The sequence below is a fragment of the Chrysoperla carnea genome, chromosome 1, assembly GCF_905475395.1.
Source record: "Chrysoperla carnea chromosome 1, inChrCarn1.1, whole genome shotgun sequence".
Taxonomy (NCBI): domain Eukaryota; kingdom Metazoa; phylum Arthropoda; class Insecta; order Neuroptera; family Chrysopidae; genus Chrysoperla; species Chrysoperla carnea.
The window spans coordinates 127,668,189-127,686,005 of record NC_058337.1 but is presented as its reverse complement, the minus strand read 5'-3'; the positions used below and the strand labels follow the sequence as shown (position 1 = coordinate 127,686,005).

The following is a 17,817-nucleotide window of genomic DNA, read 5'->3' as shown; positions in this document are numbered from 1 at the left end:
ACAAGTGGAAACAAACAATTGACTGAGTTAATTGTTGAAATACCCTATCTAGAAGATAGTATTGAATGTCAGTGCTTGCATTATTTTTAATAAATTAGAAAAGTTTAAAAATCCAAAACAAATGACGCCTGTTGTTTTGATTTTCGAAAATTTGGAACTTAACCGTGACGCTTCCCTTTACATAAAATAATAAAACATACGTTGTAATTCGTTTCTTATGCAGGACGTTAGAAGGAGCATCGTTTCGACTCACTTTCTTTTTAACACTATTAATGTTTGTGGACTTTTCAACACATACAGAGTTAGACAATTCATATACCCATCTCACTTGTACTCATCACCAAAGCTTTGCCCTAATTTATGCCCTCACGGGTACACATTGATATTTACGAAAAAATGTGTCAAACAAAAGTTGTTTATTTTTCCGTAGGTAATCACTATAAATAGCATATAATTAACAACCATAATTATGGCGATACTTTACATCTGTATAACATTTTATGTCTATAAAGAGACCTGTAAAAAGGTTCCAATTAAAATTGGTAGATAGAGTCTTCCTTAGCAGGATTGTCGAATAAGTTAATTAAAATGAATAAAATTTAGGAAAAAGATATCTAATATTAGAAGGATATTGAATAAAGCTTTAACTAATAAGTTTATTGGAATTTCTGCTGAAAAAATTTCGATCAAAAAACTTCGAAAAATTCCGAGCTCTGTGAAAGAGAAGCTCTGCTACCGAAAATTTTCTCATACAAGTAGTTGTCTAACAGAACGAAAAAAAAATATAATGTCTCGACCGTGAAGTAATAAAGTTTTTTTGAGCGTGGTAGAGTTTGTCGTCTGTATTGGTTTAAATTTAATCTGCGATAAAATTTTTTCTTTGCTTAAATCTCTAAGAAGCTAATTCGAATGCGTGAATTTTAAATTAATACGACAAATGTTTAAAAAATGGAAACATTTGCAGTGACTGATTTTGAGAAAGTTTGTCGTCTTTGTATGAAATTCGATAAAACATTTCTTTCAATTACTTCATTTAAAATAATTGATATGATAATAGCATGTGCGTCTGTACAGGTAATATAAATGTTAACGCAATCACATACAGAGTGTTTAGAAAAAGCCATAACAAACTTTTGAGAGAATTTAACAAATTGCCCAAGAAATAAATCTAGTTTTTAATTAAAATTTCTCAATCATAGATTTGGGAAAATGATGAACTGCCAAATCAAATATGTCACAATTGTTTTCTGCAATTACAAAATACCATTAATTTCAAAGAATTATGTGAAAATTCAGACCAGACATTTAGGCAAATTATTCAGCAGAATAAAATTAATTTATCGAATAACCAGAATGATTTTAATAACGTAAAAGATGAAAAATTCGAGAATTACGCTGATGATCTTCCTCTAATAAATATTAAAGAAGAAATTCCTGAAAATGCCACAAATGAAAATACTTTAGAAAACATAAAAATTAAAATTAGTCACAATGAAGATGATTATAAAAAATCAGAAACTGAAGAAGAAAATGATATGTGTGAAGATATCCAAGATGATGAAAATGTCAAAACGTTTAGTTGTGAAAAATGTAATAAAGAATTTAAAAAAATACAGGTAAGCATGTGACGTTCGCATACATTATTTTCTAATTAGATTATTTGGTTTTCATACGTTAAAAGTCTAACTAATTTAGTTTTCACACTTTAAAACATTTATTTATTTGTTACCGTTCTAAACAATGAGTACGAACTCAGTATATATAATTCTAGAGTAGAAATCGGCGGGGCTCAGTGCGGAATATCCGCAATATTTGTTTTAGACCAAGAATTTCACTTTTTTGGCACAAACACGGCAAACTAAGTATTTATCATCCAAACTTTGCTCTAGGAGATATTTATGGCCGCTGATTACGAATCATATTCAATCCGAAGTCTATGATGGCTTCCGAAAATTGTGTCATTTTTCCTTGTAACTAAAAATGAAATATTTTGTTCTACTGGCGGGATTTATGTGATTTGAATTTGAATATTTTTATTGGCCTTAAAAAATGGTAAATACAAGTATTGCCATCTGGTCGTCGAAATTGTAACTACTGAATTCGGGTCTACTTCTGATTTTAATAAGTACGAATTATTATCACCAGTTGGCGAGTTGCAACTCCCAGTTATCAATAATAAACACACTTTTATTAGTATTTATACATTTTTTAACAAATTTGCTTTAGACATTGGGTCAACATATGCATCAAGAACATGGAGCCACAGCATTAAAATGTAATAGGTGTAAAATAAAGTGTTATCATCCATTACATTTAAAAGAGCATAAAAAATTAGCACACAATCCATCGAATTTTATTTGTCAACTGTGTGATAAATCATTCAAACTTAAACGGGATCTAAAGCGTCATAATAAGGAAGAACATTCACTCGTAGAAAAGTTTGTAGCATGTCATATTTGCGGTAAATCAATAACGAAAAAAGCTCTAAAACGACATTTGGAAACGCATGAAGAACGTGACAAACTGAAATGTGACCGTTGTTCAAAAACATTTGTGCTTCAAAGATCGTTAGATATTCATATTAAAACAGTGCATGAAAAACAAATACTTGAACGTAAACATTTATGTAATATTTGTGGATTTGCGTCACGTAAAGCGTCTCAGTTACGTCAGCATTTTATAATGCATTCCACTGAACGTCCTTACGCGTGTGATCGTTGTGATAAAACGTATAAAACTTCTGATAATTTAAAAGAACATGTTTCAAAAGTGCATTTAAACCAACGAAAATATCAGTGTACGTTTTGTTCACAAGCCTTTTTTGAAAGGAGACATTTAGTGCATCATGAACGACGTCATACGGGTGAAAAACCACATAAATGTGAAGTGTGCGGTAAAAGGTTTATACAAAAAATTGCGTTGAAAAGTCATATGAAAACACATACGAACTCTGGAGAAAATCTTGCGCTAAGCTAAATTTGGATATGGTACAAAATATAGTAAGTGAGCGACATGTGACCAAATATTATCATATTACATCCAAATTGAATAAGAATATTCATAGTTATCACTAATTAATTCGTAAGAAATAGGACTAGAAGAATAAATGAATTAATTTAAATAAATTGAACGTTTCGTCATTTATTTATGATTTCTAGGGCCGGATTAACCCTCAACGGGGCCCTAGGCATCCATCAATTTGAGGGCCCTTTTTTTTCACGTGCGTTCCCTTCTTTTTTCGATTAAAAAATACAAACTTATATCTTTCATAAAAATTTTATTGTCACAATGTAATAATATCAATTACTATCTACATTTTAAACATGTCTTTTTCTACATTTGTTTTCGGCAAATTCATCAATTTTTTAGGAACCTTGTCTAGTTCGTCGGTCGTCGCCTTTTGAATGCGGTCAATTGAGTTTTATTTATTTGAGTAAAATTTATTTTCAGTTCTGATTATATTTTTCTTTCACTCTCTAGAATTTTATGTTTGTAAGAAAATTTTAGAAGTCTTTCATTTTTCGGGGGCCCCAGGCAACTGCCTATTCTGCCTACTTGTTAATCCAGCCCTGATGACTTCCTCAACAACTTAAATTAAAATCAATAATAATTTAACAATGATAAAGTGTTAAATTATTATTGATTTTAATTTTAGTTCCTGAGAGAGTCATAAATAAATGACGAACCGTCGCTTTATTTATTCTCCTTGTTCTATTTCCTACGAATGAAATAATAATACAAAATAAGTATGAATTCCGCACTTTGAATGCGGGTCAAGCTCCTGGAATACCATTCACTCCGGTGAAAACTACGTAAAAAGTTTAATTGATAGCGCTGTTCGATATATGTCTACCACTGGCGATTTTGCGTCAATTTGACGACACTCATTGAACGCAGCTGTAAATTTAAACACAAACACATACAAACTTAAGTTTGAATTTTATTCAAAGTTATGCTTGTCATCCAAAAATTATGTAAGATAAAATAAAGTTCTATGTTTAGTTTAAAAACTATGTCAATTTATTTATTTACAATTTTAATCAGTTTTGTGATATTTCGAAATTCTGAAAAGAGTGGACTTTAATGGTCAAGATAATAAATATATTCTATAAAACTGTGAATTTGCGTTTACTCCCGTTTTTTACCTTCCCCCTGTTTTCAAATTTTTTTTAAATTTTATATCTATTGAATATTTATACATTGAAGTTTTTACCGAATTTTCATCTTCATACGATAGGCTAAAAGAAATTTAAAAAGAAAACGTAATCCTACAAAATAACAGAAAATTGGAAAGTATTTAAATCCATTTTAAATAAGAGTTTGCGAATATATCTGAGTGAAACTTTAGGTATACCGAATATCGGAAAGTCGAGAAATTTTGTTACTTTTTTTTTGTAGTCCGTAAAACAGTTTAGCATTTTATCAAGCTACAAAAGATAAAATTTATAAATTTCATTCATAATTTTTGAATGTAAGACCATCGGATGACCCGGTAAGAAGCAAACTGAAGTGTTTTTTGTAGAGTTATGGAATGTTTAAAAAAATGAATTCTTAAATATTAAATACGTTTATATTTGAAGAATGAGCATATGTTTAGTGGCTGATTTTGAGAAAGTTTGTCGTATTTGTATGAAATTCGATAAAACATTTCTATCGATTACCACATTTAAAATAATTGACATGTTAATAGCATGTACTTCTGTACAGGTAATATAGATTGAATCACATACAGAGTGTTACGAAAAAGTCGTACTAAACTTCAGTAAAAAATTGCCTTTTTAAATTATACCAAAAATTTACAAACTGTGTCTAGCCGTGATTAATGGACAATTTCTCATTCATAGATTTGGGAAAACGATGCTCTACCAAATCAAATATGTCACGATTGTTTTCTTCAATTACAAAATACAATTCATTTCAAGGAATTATGTGAAAATTCAGACCAGACATTTCGTCAAATTATTCAGGATAATAAAATTGATTTATCAAATAACCAAAATGATTTTAATAACGTAAAAAAGGAAGAATTTGAAGATTATGCTGATGATGATTCTCTAATAGATATAAAAGAAGAAGGTATTCCTGAAAATACCGCAAATGAAAATACTTTGGAAAACATCAAAATTGAAAGTGGCCACAATGAATGTAATCAATCAGAAACTAAAGAAGAAAATAAAACGTTTAATTGTGAAAAGTGTAATAAAGAATTTAAAAAAATACAGGTAAGAATAAGTATACATATTTATATGGAATGTAAAAACTGGACAAATTGATAATTTAATTGATAAGTTAATGTATTTAAATATTTCAATAAACTTGTAAAAATTTTGAGTGTGGACCAAAATAATGAAAAAATTAAAAATGCAAATTTCTTCTTGAAAATTGGTATATGGGTATAAAAAAATATTCTAAGCAACTATTTCTAATAGTTTTTTTTTCGATATCTCTAACCATCTCTGACGCTCTTCAAAATAATAAGAATTGGGCTTATTTGTCAATTTGTAGTAGACTGAGTTTAAAATTTTGATTTCGGTTAAGTATGTTAAAAAATGTGGCCCATAACCCTGTATGACTGAAAAATCACAAACCGATATTCCCATAAATAACGTGAAATGAGGGTGTCTTCATCTTAAACGTGACACACTGAATAATAAATTGAAAAAAAATTTCTTTGACTAAAGTATTATGACTTAGATGCTGTCATACTACCTTAAATGTAATAAATTAACTTATTTCAGATTTTAGGACTACACATGCATCGTGCACATAAAGCCAAAACATTAAAATGTTATAAATGTAAAATGAAATTTTATCATCCATTACATTTAAAGCAACATCTAGACTTAAAGCACAATAAATGCAATATATGTAACCGAGTATTTCAAAATATTTATACATTAAAGGATCATACATGCAGTAGACATTGTAAACAATGTAATAAGTCATTCAAATATAAACGGGAACTAAATCGTCATAATAAGGAAGTACATAAACTTGAAGAAATGAAAGTAACATGTCATATATGTGGGAAATTAATAGGGAAATTAAGTATAAAAGCTCATTTAAAACATATCCACTATAGCATAGAAAAAAATACATCATGTCATATTTGCGGTAAAACAATTTTGAAAACTTGCCTAAGAAGCCATTTGTTAACGCATAACGACCGTGATAAAATTAGATGCGAATTCTGTTCAAAAACATTTGTGTTTAAGACATCGTTAAAAAAACATATTAACGAAGTACATGAGAATCAAGTACCTGAACGTAAACATTTATGTAATATTTGTGGATTTGCGGCACGTAAACCATCTGATCTACAAAGACATATTTTAACACATTCAAATGAACGATCATACGCTTGTGACCGATGCGATAAAACGTATAAATCTGCAAATGTTTTAAAGTTACATATCAAACATATACATTTAAATCAACGAAAATTTCAGTGTACATTTTGTTCACAGGCCTTTTATGATAAAAAAATTTTAATGTGTCATGAACGACGTCATACCGGTGAAAAACCACATGAATGTGAAATGTGCTTTAAAAGATTTATACAAAAAGGTGCATTAAGAAGTCATATGAAAACACATATAAAATCAAGTCATATAGCACAACAGAATTAAATAGAATATCATGGGGTAATAAAGAAAAAATTAATTCATCTTTGAAATTTTCCACAGTTGTTTATTAAGTTGTAAATATTTCGTAAAAAAAAATCGACCGCTCAAGAGTGTACCTTACTCCCTTTTTTGAAGAGTTAGTGGAGATTCTAATCTGTTTTTTACAAATTACAAAAAAACTATACATTAAGTAAAAACAAAAGTTCGATTAAAAGTTCTAGCTGAAGTATTGGTACACATTTTGGTTTTTTTTTTTCGACTTTCTAGCTTGAAAATTGGCTCAGGCATATCAATTTTAAAATGGAATTTTTATGCGCATTCAATCAAATGACAAATATCCATCTTGTAAACCGTTAGAGATAGAAAAAAAGTTTAAATGTAAAAGTTATTCCTTATAAAAAAAATTAACTACTTTTATTTGAATCATTCTTTCGTAAACATCACTGTTTACCCGTGAGGATCCCACATTCAGGTTAATTACAAAATCAGTACTAAAAATGTATAAGATCAAATAAAAATTAATATATTTATTTTAAAAAATCGTTTAAATTCATTTACTTTCAGTTCTTATTGTTTTTCAAATTCTATTCATTAGAATGATGATAATGGACCAAGAGCCAGTGACCAAATTAAGGTTGTCATTTCAAAAGTCACGAAACTTTTCATAAAAAAACCTCAATACCTACAGATACTGAAAAGCCACTTCTGGCAGCTCAGTGTGGCCGGGTTGAAATACCCTAATTTTTTAAAAAAGGTAAAAAATAAGGCTCATTTTTGTTAAAGTATAAGTCATAAAATTTTAGGAAATTACTTCGACAATATTATTACTTCATACAATTTTTGCCAGAACATTTACATCCCCCCTACTTGTTGCCAGAACGCTATGAATATTTATTTAAAAAAAATTCAATGTTGTCATTTCATCAGTCTTGAAATTTTAACAGAATAAAGAAAATATATTAATAATTCATAATATTTAATGCCAGAACGAAATTCCATCACCAACAGTCTGCCAGAGCGAAAAACGTATCCCTGCGAGTGAGAGCAATGTATATGGAAACCTATGAGTTAGAGTGAGAGGGCATAATTTTTCATTGTTGTATACGATTCAACATTTCAGTAGTTGTTTACGTTGTTTTTCAGTATGTTTATAAAATTTTTCGAGTGCAGTTCAGTTTTACTCGTGCATTGTTTTTTGCTGTCAGATTAAGTATTTTATACTGAAGTATTGCAAATAAATTTTTTTTTGTTAACGATTGACAATATATTTGTGTATAAGATAATTTTTAAGTATCGTGAGGTATATTTCTATGTGTATAGATTTGCCTGCTCCATTATAAAATACAGACTCAGTTTGTACAGACTTTTTGTTTTACTCAATTTTACAGTTGCAATTTTAAAAAATGATTTGTGCAATTTGCAAAAAAACTGGTGATAAAATTTTACTGTTTGACTCAGTAGAAAAATTGAATAAATGTAGAAGAATCTTAATCGCTCGTAAGAAACATCAAATGAGATTTTGTGATGTGATTTTACCTGATAAAATTAACAGTGATATTGGATACCACAGCAAGAGTTACGCAAATTTTACTGCTGTAGGGCAAAAATATTTAGATGAAAAAAGTGTTGTGACTGCCATCCCAGAAAATCCTTCGATATCACCTGAGCCATCGACTTCACATACATCCACGGAAACAGAACAAATGGAACAAAATGCTAGCTATGATGAAGAACACGAGAATGAAGATAATGACCTCGAAATAGTCGAACAAGGATTAGACGCTGAATGTTTCTTCTGCGAAAAGAAAAGAAAACAACACCGTGGTAAAAAACAAAAATTATATGCAACAAAGAAAGGTATTGTAAATGAACTTATTCAAAAATACTGTAAATTAAATAATGCAGATAATATATGGGAAAGATTCCAAAATTTGAACGGAGAAACTTTTTTTTACCACAATATTTGTAAAATGACGATTATTAATAAATTTAAAGCAATTGAAAAAGAAACTCCACTAACTGATTGGAATACATACCGTCACTATCATGAATTAGCATTTGAGGAATTGGGTGAATTTATCGAAGAAAATATTTTAACAGCAAAGAAAAGTTTTTTTTTGTCACACATTCATTCTATGTACATGACTTTAGTAAAAGCAATATTCGAAGAGCATAAGAAAAGTTTTTTTTTGTCACACATTCATTCTATGTACATGACTTTAGTAAAAGCAATATTCGAAAAGCATAATGATTTAAAAATCGTCAACATGCATAATCGAGTTGTTATCATGCCGAACGACTGTACAATACCACATTTAATATTCCGACAATTAGAAGAATCTGAACTTTTACAAAAAGCGGTTCTTCTCTTGAAAAAAACTGTTTTAAAAATAACTAAAAAACCTTTTTCAAGTGATTGAGTAAAACAAAAAGTCTGTACAAACTGAGTCTGTATTTTATAATGGAGCAGGCAAATCTATACACATAGAAATATACCTCACGATACTTAAAAATTATCTTTACACAAATATATTGTCAATCGTTAACAAAAAAAAAATTTATTTGCAATACTTCAGTATAAAATACTTAATCTGACAGCAAAAAACAATGCACGAGTAAAACTGAACTGCACTCGAAAAATTTTATAAACATACTGAAAAACAACGTAAACAACTACTGAAATGTTGAATTGTATACAACAATGAAAAATTATGCCCTCTCACTCTAACTCATAGGTTTCCATATACATTGCTCTCACTCGCAGGGATACGTTTTTCGCTCTGGCAGACTGTTGGTGATGGAATTTCGTTCTGGCATTAAATATTATGAATTATTAATATATTTTCTTTATTCTGTTAAAATTTCAAGACTGATGAAATGACAACATTGAATTTTTTTTAAATAAATATTCATAGCGTTCTGGCAACAAGTAGGGGGGATGTAAATGTTCTGGCAAAAATTGTATGAAGTAATAATATTGTCGAAGTAATTTCCTAAAATTTTATGACTTATACTTTAACAAAAATGAGCCTTATTTTTTACCCTTTTTAAAAAATTAGGGTATTTCAACCCGGCCACAATGAGCTGCCAGAAGTGGCTTTTCAGTATCTGTAGGTATTGAGGTTTTTTTATGAAAAGTTTCGTGACTTTTGAAATGACAACCTTAAATTGGTCACTGGCTCTCCGTCCATAAAACTTGATCAAACGATTTTTTTTTAATAGAGAATATATCGGTAAAATTTACTGATATAGTCTCTGAATTAGATGTATGAGCGATTTATAACTAAAAACACCTCGATTTTAAATTGATACATAAGAAATGTTTGAAAATGGATACTTGTGTAGTAGATAATTTCGAGAAAGTTTGTCGTATTTGTATGAAATTCGATAAAACATTTCTATCGATTACCACATTTAAAATAATTGACATGTTAATAGCGTGTGCTTCTGTACAGGTAACATAAATAAAACATCACCGCCACAAAATGTTAAAATTAAAAACAGTCCCAAGCTTTGGCTGTATAAAATATTAATTAACCTACGCCCATTAAGCCAACAACCGTACAATAGGTACCAAAATTCAATTCCCTAGCCGTTTTTAATGTAGAAAAATGTTTTTAACAGTCTGTATACATATACGGTAGGAGAAGATCTTTCATCATCGCTTTCTCCAGTCTGAGTAATATGAACATGCGTATTTTATTTTACTAAGATGTCCACCTACAGGAGAGAATTTATAAGGCTTGGTTTCTATGGATCAATCCCCAGACCTAGCCAACTTTTGAAATCGAATCAAGAGGATTTTATATTCATTTTTTCTATAAGCTTTTTAAATTCCTGATTTTAGTTTACTTTTCCAATAGATTTGGGTAAATGATGATCTACCAAATCAGATATGTCACTCTTGTTTTGTTCAATTACAAAAAACTATTAATTTCAAAGAATTATGTGAAAATTCAGACAATGCCTTTAGGCAAATTATTCAGCAGAACAAAAGCAATTTATCGAAAAATCAAAATAATGTAAATGATGCAAAATTTGAAGATTACGCCAGTGATAATTCTCTAATAGATATCAAAGGAGAAGATAAAAATGATTCAAAAAAATTCGTTGCAAACAATATAGTGGAGATTAAAAACAAATTTAAACCGGAATTGAATAAAATGCAAATACGAACTAAACCCGAAGAGGAAAGTGATACCTGTGAAGATATTAAAGATAATGAAAATGTGTTAGGAAAGTTCTCTTGTGAGAAATGTAATCAAAAATTTATAAAAGTATGGGTAAGTATGTGACAAATATTATAATATTCCCGAGATATTATTGACTTTCTTTTTGAAATGTAGGAGGAATTCTTTTTTTATAAATTTTAAAGTTTAATTTAGATAGCAACTGTTGATTAATACTCAAACGTAATTACAATGTCGGCTTATCTTTTATCATACTTGATATATTACCTCTGGTCCTTTGGACATTGTCGAATCTGGCCGTTTTTTTACGAATGACTACCACTCTTCCTCTCAATTCCACTTTAGTTTGTATCCAGAGTTCCTTTATTTTGACCAAACCGAAGACTCCTTATGAGGAATAGGGCTGGTATTTTGACACTGCAGTTTTCGATAAACAGCATAATAGATCTTTTTCATGAAAAACCGAAATGCTTTTTGATAATATTTTATGAAAGTATAGGTCGAGTAGAGCCTGTAACTCAAAAATAACGCATTTTTATCAATAAAAACACTATGAAAAATTTCTTAAAAAGTCACAATATTTGAAATAAAACGATTTTTTTTGGCTCCACCGCACACGTGATCTGTGATGTCAATCCTACAAGCAATGATAGTAAAACAGTGTCAACAGAGTTGTATTAATATATCATTATTATCAACTTTAAATGACATTAAACCAACCTTCGTGTAACATCGTGTGTTTCCGGATCGTTTTCGCCAATTTGAATTTTAATGATTTTCATTGTCTGTTTTCTGGGTCATATGGCTTCAAAAAAATCGGGGAAAAAATTAGCCCATTTATCAAGACATTTACTTTTATTTAAAAAAAATGTGAAAAAGGTCTATTAGGAAGTTTACCTCTTTTCGGTTCTTGCCGATAAACAAAATTGATACAAGGGATTTTAATTAGTACAAATTATTATGGTCAGATTGCAGCTCTTAGTTATCAATATTTAATTAATTAATTTTTAATTATTCTTATAATATTGTTTTAGAATCTGGGCCAACATATGAACCGCGAACACAAAGTTAAAGCTTTAAATTGTAATAAATGTGAATTAAAATTTTATCATCCACTACATTTAAAACAGCATCAGGAATTAACACACAATCCACTGAACCTTACGTGTAATAAATGCCACAAAGTATTTAAAAATATTTATATATTAAAAGATCACAAACTGAAACATTTAACTAAATCAGTGCGTTGTCAACGATGCAACAAATCATTCAATGATAAACGGACATTAAAATGCCATAATTTAGAAGTGCATCCACAAAAAGAAAAATATGTAACATGTCATATTTGTGGTAAATCAATAATTAAATATAATCTTAAAAAACATATATTAATCCATGAAGATCGTGACAAAATTCGATGTGAGTTCTGTTCAAAAACATTTATGCTTCAGACATCGTTAAATAATCATATTAAACAAGTACATAAGAATCAAAATCCTGCACGTAATCATTTATGTAATATTTGTGGACATGCGACACGATCACCAGCTGCATTACGTATGCATTTATTGACACATACAAACGAACGACCGTATCCGTGTGATCATTGTGATAAAACGTATCGACGTGCAAGTCATTTAAAACATCATATATCGCACGTACATTTAAATGTACGTAAATTTCAATGTACATATTGTCCACAAGCTTTTTATGAAAGGAGAATTTTAGTGCATCATGTACGACGACATACCGGTGAAAAACCACATAAATGTGAAGTATGTGGTAAAACATTTGCACAAAAAATTGCTATGAAAATTCATACGAAAACACATACCAACTCAAGAGAGAGACTCACACAAAATTAAATTTATATGCGATGTAATATTGGTGAGTCACATGTGACCTAAGTATTACGTAAATATAACATTAATTGCCGAAGATCTTACAAATAGAAATTATCTATTAGTCGAAGAAATAAAGCAATAAACTGTCGATTTCGTGAGCAGTAAGATGGATCGGGATGAAAAACTGGAAAATAAATATCGATGAAAATGAGACTAATTTTGTAACTCTTGAATATCACAACGAAAATGGCTCTCGAGGTATCTGGTGCTACTATATGTAACATATTTCGTCGCAACTCGTTACTCGGGGGGTTTTCAGGACTGCTGAACACGAATATTACTACGAAAATGGTCCCTAGTGTATCTGGTGCCCGAGTTTCACGAAAGAGGGACGCCCAGAGACGAAATATGTTAAATATTTTCGTAAAATTCCAAGAGACGAGGTGCATACTGTTCGCGTTGGACACCAGGTACCTCGCGGGTCATTTTCGTAGTGATATTCGTGTTCTGCGGACTCGATCACCCCGACCAGTAACGACTTTCGACGAAATGTGTTACATATTCTCAAGAGACGAGGTATATTTACTTTTAAAGATTTTCAGAAACCAACTTCACTTTTCTGCCAGTACTCAATAAGCCTGTTAATAGGCTTGTTTTGTATCAGTTCAAGTGAAGAATTCACACTTCACGGGCAGAAATGTGAATTTGTTTTTTGAAAATCTTTGGAAATACGCAAAATATGAACGTTTAAAATTCCTAATTAAACAAAGAGAAAGATATAGGTTGGTGACTAAGAGATATATATATAAAACAAATATAAAACTTTGGTTTGCTAATAGAAGATGGGCAACAATCTTTGAATGCTTATAACTTCTTCGTTTCTTAATCAATTTTAATATCACTTTCAAATTTTGTCATGGTATCAAGTCTAGTTGTATACCGTATTGGATGCTAGTCAAGCCGAATCACGCTTATCTTCTTAGATTCAACAATTTTCAGCTAAGTTTGAGTAAATGACATGTTATGTTTACTTACGAAATTTAAAAATCAATATATAAAAATAATATAACAAATATTTGAGACTGAGCTTTGTATTTATTTATTATTTAGGTAATGTATACGGGTGTCCCAAAACTATCGTATACTACACACAAAATAAAGCATTTGCATTTATAATTTTTATTATAAATTCTAGAACTTGTTATTTGACCATTTAGTAGCTCTTAAACGAATGAAACAATTTTGTTTTTTTTTTGTTTTGTCTGTAAGGTAATTTAATGGAGAGTGCTCTTATGTTTCAAGTGCGAGCTTAGAGTTGAGTACCCGAAACAACTATAAAAGAGGCGACGATCTTCATAATCGATTTAGTTTGGAGAAGGCTATAAGGAAAAACATAATTTAATGGAGACCCGTACCCGAAATATTTATCGGTAATTTTTTTAAATTCTGTAAATTTCACTTGTTCTTTAAATAATATATCCTAAGGTTTAGAGATAGGTGTTAATAATTATTTGTTTCTGGAAACTGTGGCTAATTGCATAAAAATCTATTTCTTTTTTAAAAATTCGTTTTTTTTTTACCGTACGATATCATTTGTTCTAAATTCTAAAATTTATGGTCCATGCTTTAGATATGATATAGGAAACAAATTTTATTCACACCCTCTCAGTTTTAAGTTAGCCCGTGAAATGTTATAAACATGGAACCGTGTTTAGTGGATAATTTCGAAAAAGTTTGTCGTATTTGTATGAAATTTGATAAAACATTTCTTTCAATTACCTCATTTCAAATAATAGATATGATAATGGCATTTGCTTCTGTACAGGTAAGTAATGTAAAATAAATATAGAATACTATTATACAGGATGTCTAGAAACACCGTTTCAAATTTCTGGAAGAGAAATTTTTGATTAATCTAATCAAACAATATTTTATATTCTTAAATGGTAAAGTTAAGAAAAGAAATAGAATAGGAATTTTTATTTAAAACAATTTTCTTATATGGGATTATCGATATTGATTTGAGTCAATGTCGCCTAAAATACTCATCCGTCAAAAAACTCGGCTGAATACTTGACCAGTTTAACTAGATAAATAATTAAGTGCCTAAATACTACGTCTCATGATTTCCAGTTTATTTTGAATAAATACATTCGCTACTTAAAACGCAGTATACTCGGTTAATTATTAAAAATAAAATTGTCAGCATAATTGATAAGTAAATTCTGTTCATTCACAGATTTGGGAAAATGATGATCTACCAAATCAAATATGCCACGCTTGTTTTCTACAATTACAAAATACCTTTAGTTTCAAACAATTATGTGAAAATTCTGACAATAAATTTCGTCAAATTATTCAGCAAAATAAAATTAATTTACCAAATACGCCAAATGATTTTCATCATGTAAAAGATGAGAAATTCGAAGATTACGTTGGTGACAATTCTCCAATAGATATCAAAGAAGAAGAAGATATTTTTGAAAACACACATGAAAATGCGTTGGGAAATGGAAAAATTAGTCTTGATAACAATAAAGATGATTCAAAAAAATCAGAGACAAACGATATATTGGAAATTAAAAACGAAGACAGGGAATTGAATAAATTGCAATCAACTAAATCTGAAAAGGGGAGTGATACCTGTGAAGATGAAAATGTAGTAGTCTTTACGTGCGAGAAATGTAATAAAGAATATAAAAAAGTATGGGTAAGTATAACACGATAATAATATACTCAACTGTACCTACTGAGTATAACACAGAAATGGGGTTAGGAATTTCCTTCTCCTTCCTGTTGGATTTTAATACTAAGTCTAAGAAAGACTATGTCTAGCGATAGAAAAAAGAACTATAGGTGTCAGCTCGCATAGATACATAATATTTAACGGAAATGTTGTATACACACTGTTGGATTTAGGCTTAGGCACGTGAGGTAGTTGACTAGAGCGGTAAATTTTTACGGGCGACAAAATTTTAAAGGCGAAATAATTCAAGATCAATCCGAATAAAATGTATTAATTAATCTAATGATTGAATTTACTTTTTAATTTGCCGCTATGTGAATTTTTTAAAGATAAATTTGAAAAATTTGAGATAATTTTTTTGAATACATTTATGTTCCTCAATGTTTTTTAATAATTGTATTTTCATTGAAATTAATCTCATTCTACATTAATTTTAATATTTTTGATAATTTATTTGAAATTGTTATAAATGAGTTGAAAAACCAAGCAAATGAACTCGTCAGTAAGTATCCTGACGGCTTAAAAGATCCTCAGAGTATCCTTATTGTCTATTGAAGCTGAATTAGTTATAGGTCAAAGTAATCACGAGTTAAAAAAAATGTAAAAAATTTATATAACTACACTAACTACAAAGTTTATGTAAAAAAGTAGGAAAATTATCGGAATTATAAGAGACTAGGGGAGCAAATATGGCACAGCACATTAAAATGTATAATGAAGTAGGTATCTTTTGCCTTTTCATTCAATGAAAAAAATCAGCTGAGTCTAACAGGTATGATATTTTTTACTGACGGTGCTGACATCTTAGCATTAAAATCAAATAATATGCCATTTCTGTAATTTAGATATATAATTTTCGTAGATAAATTTATAGTAATAAATAAATAAATACCATTTTAGGCATTGGGTCAACATATGCATCGTAAACACAGAGCGAAAGTATTAAAATGTAATAAATGTGAATTAAAGTTTTATCACCCATTACATTTAAAAGAGCATCAGGAATCAACGCACAATCCATCGAATCTTACATGTAATACATGTAACAAAGTGTACACTAATATTTATGACTTAAAACGTCATAAATTCGAACATTTATCATTACACTGCCAACAATGTGACAAATTGTTTAAAGATAGGAGTTCATTTAAGAAACATAATAGGGCAGTACATCCACGCGATAAGTATGTAACATGTCACATTTGTGGTATTTCAATAACGAAAAAAGCTCTCGACCGTCATTTAGAAACCCACAAGGAACATCGTGAGAAACTCACTTGTGACATATGTTCAAAAGAATTAACTAGCCTGCCATCGTTACAAAATCATGTAACACAAGTGCATGGGGATCCAACAATTGTACGTAAACACTTATGTAATATTTGTGGATATTCGGCATGTAAATTGTCTAACTTACAAAGACATTTATTAATACATTCAACCGAACGACCGTACGCATGTGACCGTTGTGATAAAACGTATGGACGCCCCGATTATCTAAAACAACATATCTCACATGTACACTTAAATATACGTAAGTTTCAATGTAAATTTTGTTCACAAACTTTTCCTGAAAGGAGAACGTTAGTGCATCATGAACGACGTCATACAGGTGAAAAACCACATAAATGTGAAGAGTGTGGTAAAGCGTTTGCACAAAAAATTGCGATGAGAACTCATATGAAAACGCATAGAAATCCAAAAAAGAATTTCATGCAAAATTTAGATGGCAATATTGTAACAAGTTTAATAATCACAGACTGATTTAAATTCAGATAGTCGTCTTATACGTCCCTTTTACCATATCAAGATTCCTTAATTCTTTCCTAATTCCTTGCCATTCCCATAGCAAGATTCTCCGTAATTTACCGAATCAAGGAATGGCAACGACAAGCTCATATTGATTACTGGGATTTTGCGCAAGGCATGCGACAGACCAAACTATGTATAATCACAGCTAGGCTATTTGACTGTTCTCGCCTGAAAATCACTAGACTACAGTTGAGAATACTGGGGGACTCCTTACAGGACACTGTCGATTAAACTACCACCTCTATTAGATTTCTGATGATTCGACTTGCAGGGCCGTTATGGAGAACGATAAAATCGTCATACATGTTACTTGAACCTGCAGAAACCTGTAGGGTGTCAAATTAATTGATATAAATGATATAAATTGGAATAAAGAAATTATATTTATAAAATTATGTGATTTTATTTGATTTCCAGAAAAAAAATGTATATGTAATGTTGTACCAATAATGGAGTTTCTAAAATACTAACCTACGTCTCAACATAATTCCACATTTAACCTTATAAATTTTACCAAAGATAATAAATGAGAAAGAAGAACTCTAGCATATTTCGAATTAAAATTCGATTTTTCCTCAATTACCTAGATAAATTTTTGT

At 29.8% G+C, this 17,817-nt stretch overlaps 3 protein-coding genes across 3 annotated transcripts; all 3 read left to right on the top strand.

Moving 5' to 3' along the window:
- Nucleotides 1–914: 914 nt before the first annotated feature.
- LOC123290995 (zinc finger protein 91-like) lies at nt 915–4,016 on the top strand. The gene is made up of 3 exons (XM_044871409.1): nt 915–1,074; nt 1,200–1,616; nt 2,227–4,016. Exons 1-3 carry the CDS (start codon nt 949–951, stop codon nt 2,974–2,976), a joined length of 1,293 nt encoding a protein of 430 aa, XP_044727344.1. The 5' UTR covers nt 915–948; the 3' UTR covers nt 2,977–4,016.
- Nucleotides 4,017–4,581: 565 nt separating this feature from the next.
- Nucleotides 4,582–13,388, top strand: LOC123294696 (zinc finger protein 845-like). Its single transcript, XM_044875819.1, has 3 exons — nt 4,582–4,707; nt 4,845–5,222; nt 11,851–13,388. The coding sequence occupies exons 1-3, from the start codon at nt 4,582–4,584 to the stop codon at nt 12,679–12,681; spliced, it is 1,335 nt and encodes a 444-aa protein (XP_044731754.1). The 3' UTR covers nt 12,682–13,388.
- A 901-nt stretch (nt 13,389–14,289) lies between these two features.
- LOC123290977 (zinc finger protein 883-like) lies at nt 14,290–17,335 on the top strand. The gene is made up of 3 exons (XM_044871385.1): nt 14,290–14,485; nt 14,900–15,370; nt 16,307–17,335. Exons 1-3 carry the CDS (start codon nt 14,360–14,362, stop codon nt 17,168–17,170), a joined length of 1,461 nt encoding a protein of 486 aa, XP_044727320.1. The 5' UTR covers nt 14,290–14,359; the 3' UTR covers nt 17,171–17,335.
- The last annotated feature ends 482 nt before the right edge of the window (nt 17,336–17,817 follow it).